At 33.6% G+C, this 3280-nt stretch overlaps 1 protein-coding gene across 1 annotated transcript in view; it reads left to right on the plus strand.

Annotated features, from left to right (window-relative positions):
• The window catches only part of LOC110037668, a 4950-nt gene extending 4424 nt beyond the window's left edge, over nucleotides 1-526 (plus strand). Inside the window, exon 2 of the mRNA XM_020742365.1 lies at nucleotides 13-526. Within this exon, the coding sequence (XP_020598024.1) occupies nucleotides 13-401 (389 nt within the window). The 3' untranslated portion in view covers nucleotides 402-526. The remainder of the gene's footprint in view (nucleotides 1-12) is intronic.
• The last annotated feature ends 2754 nt before the right edge of the window (nucleotides 527-3280 follow it).

Here is a 3280-nt window from a genome sequence, read left to right on the forward strand (position 1 = left end):
CCGGGCGCAAAGGCTCCCAATGGTTCGAACTTAGCCGCCCGCTCGCCATCCATGTCGTCGCCGACGACCGCTTTTTCCCCGTCTTCCGCCGCTTCTGTCATCCTTCCTGCTATGTCGACGAGCATTACTTGCCCACAATGATCACCATGAGCTTCGGCCACCTGAATGCCAATCGGAGTCTTACATGGGTCGATTGGTCGCACGGCGGGGCGCATCCGGCGAGGTTTATTCGTCCCGCGGTCACGCCGGAGCTGTTGCGGTGGATGAGGGGCGGCTCCACTTGCGAGTATAATGGGAGGAATACTACGGTTTGCTTTCTTTTCGCGAGGAAGTTTCATTCGAGCTCGTTGACAAGGTTGTTGAGATTTGCTCCAAAGGTCATGGGCTTTGGCGGGAGGTAGTTCTGTAAATGTAGAATTTTTTTTTGATGGTTTGTTATTTAATTTGTTGATTGTTTGCTAATAATGTGAAGAAAAACTGCAGCTGATTTTCAATAGCTGAGATGAAGGATTTGTCGAACCAAGTACTGAACTTCTGTCCCATACAGATGAACATAAATGGAATGTGACAATTGCTTCTTAATATGTATTAAATCTGCAAATCAGGATCCTATTGAAGGTCTAATTATTGGGTACGAAGCTGCGTGCGCTCTCCAATCACAGCCTCACATCGCGGACCCACTGTCATACAGCGCGATGTGCGACTGTGATCCGAGAGCTGCGTGCGCTCTCCGCACACAATAATCGCTCCTATTGAAGACTAGTTGTCTGAATAACTTTCAATTTTTAATTATTTTATATTTTTGTTTTATTCTGTTTATATAATCTTTAATTTGAAATAAAATATACTGCAAAGAAGCTAATTTGCTTTTCAAAAAAAAAATTAAAATGACTCTTTTAACTATTTTGTGAATTAAGAAATACAATTAACTTGTTAAACAAATAAAGAATAATATTGAAATAAAAGTAAAATATAAGACAGAAGTAATCTCAAGTGGCCTCCAAGTCTTCTCCTTAAAGCATATCCCATTCCACATTAGCGAAGCACCGCCAAAATGCTACTAGTAGTCAAATAGTCCCCAATTACATGGTGTCATTTTTGTCCCAGAGTTTATAGGTATACCAGTTGATCCCGGGAATCTTTAAATTGAAGCTAACTTAGTCTCTTTAGAGGACTGCTAGTGCCCCAATTTAAAAAGTTTGCCAACTAATTTGCCACTCATTTGAATTCTGGGATTAAAACGACCCCATGTAAATAGTTAAGAGACTATTTTTGCACTTCGCTCAATACAATCATGGCAAGAACTTAAACTGGTTTTTGCAATGAGAAGATAAAGGGCTTCTCTTAAACACATCTCTCCCACCCTCAATCTCTCTCTTGAGGTTTCTATTCCATATTTGTATGTGGAATGATGCCTTTATAGACTTTCTAAAATGGTCTCTTCCCTAAATGATTTGACTGCATCAAAGCTTAGGATATGTTATGACTACCTTGGCATAGTTATTTACCTATAGGATAATCCATAAGCAAGTGACATGCTCTGCCACGAGTTAATTGCTATTCAACAATTGGGTGAAGCTCGGGCTGGAATTAGCTCAGAGTATAGTTGTCTATACTGAGGGTATGGCACACACTCATTAAATAGAAGTAAATATCAACAGAATCACAAAGGCAAATTTTTACTTCAAATTAATGCAAAAGTTTTCACCAGATTTACGGTGGACTTCTAAATTACTTTTTTGCAAGAAATTATTGTTGGATTTACGTCTTAGCATTGTACAAAAATCTACACACATATAAAAGAAGTGCTAAAATAGGAACACTGAAGATTTTACACGAAAATTTCAAAAAGAAAAATAAAATAGGATTTGACGTAGTTAAAATAATTCACTAAATATTTCAAGGTACAAGGTTTTATTTCTTTTTATGTAGAAATGATGGGGTTACAATGCGCTGACTAAAGTATGAAGTTATCTGGCTAATAATTGTGTTATAATAACTACTAGTTGTGGTTGGTGATGATCTCTGGTGGTGGTCACTTTTCCATTTTCCTTAAGAGTGTGGACTTAGCTATTAGCTTCCTCCCCTCGTGTTGGAAATGAAAACTTTTTTATAGAGTTTTGGAAGAGAGTTTTTTTTATATAAATTTATCCAAAATCACAAAACACTCCACTAGTTGGTATGTGCTGATTCATTTGATCATGGATCACTATTTTAATTTTTAAGTGTCTTAACAATCTAAGAATTAAGTGATCTTGAGCTCATTGTATTTCTCTTGTAGAGACACTCGATTTGACTACAGCATGCCAAATTTGTAAATACTATAATTTTAATTGCTAAACTATTAGATGAACTTATTAAGCTTATTCTCTATAATATTATTAATTCAATTTAGGCTGCTTTCATTAAAGAAGAGATATTGCTGATAATGTTATTTTGACAAATAAGTATCTAGTTGGATTTAACTCCTATTAATTCAGAAAAAAATTTATTCTAAAATTGATTTACTTAAAGCTTTTGACATGGTTAATCAAACTTTTCTTTAAGACAAAATGATTAGATTGGGATTTTTTATTGGTTTTATTTGTTAGATTAAGGCTTGTACGAATGATGTTTATTTTTATGTTATCGTTAATGATGAAACATTTGGTTACTTTGATTCTTTTTCTAGTTTGAGGCAAGTTCCTCCTCTTTCTTTTTATTTATTTGTTATTATTATAGATGCACTCTCTTTATGATTGATACTTAGAATAGTTTTATCATGTGAAAACTTTTTAAAAAATTATTCATCTAATTTATGTTGATGACCTTTTAATTTATGGGGATACATATTCTCTTATTATGCATCAACTTGTTAATAATCTGAACATTTTCAGTCATGCTACTAATTTGGTTATTAATTTACTAAGTAGGCTATTTATTTTTCTAAGAAAGTTGATTATAATTTACAAGGTTATATTTGTATGATTAGTAGATTGAAAATCATCCCTTTTCCTTCAAAATATATTGGTATTACTATAAATTATTCTAAATTGAATGTGATAGATTGTACAATCATTATATATAAGTTTCTTTTATGGTTGGCCGGTTGGAAAAAAAAATGTTATTTATGGTCGGATGCTTCCAATTATTCTATAAGAAGTTATCTTTATTATTAGTTTTGTTTTACTTCTTCACCTAAATATATTAGGAAAATAATTACCTCTTTTCTTAGTAATTTTCTTTTTCATAGTAGTAATAAGAAAAAAATATCTACTATTTCTTCGCATATTACTACTCT

This window comes from Phalaenopsis equestris, unplaced genomic scaffold (genome assembly GCF_001263595.1).
Source record: "Phalaenopsis equestris unplaced genomic scaffold, ASM126359v1 Scaffold223237, whole genome shotgun sequence".
NCBI classification, from domain to species: domain Eukaryota; kingdom Viridiplantae; phylum Streptophyta; class Magnoliopsida; order Asparagales; family Orchidaceae; genus Phalaenopsis; species Phalaenopsis equestris.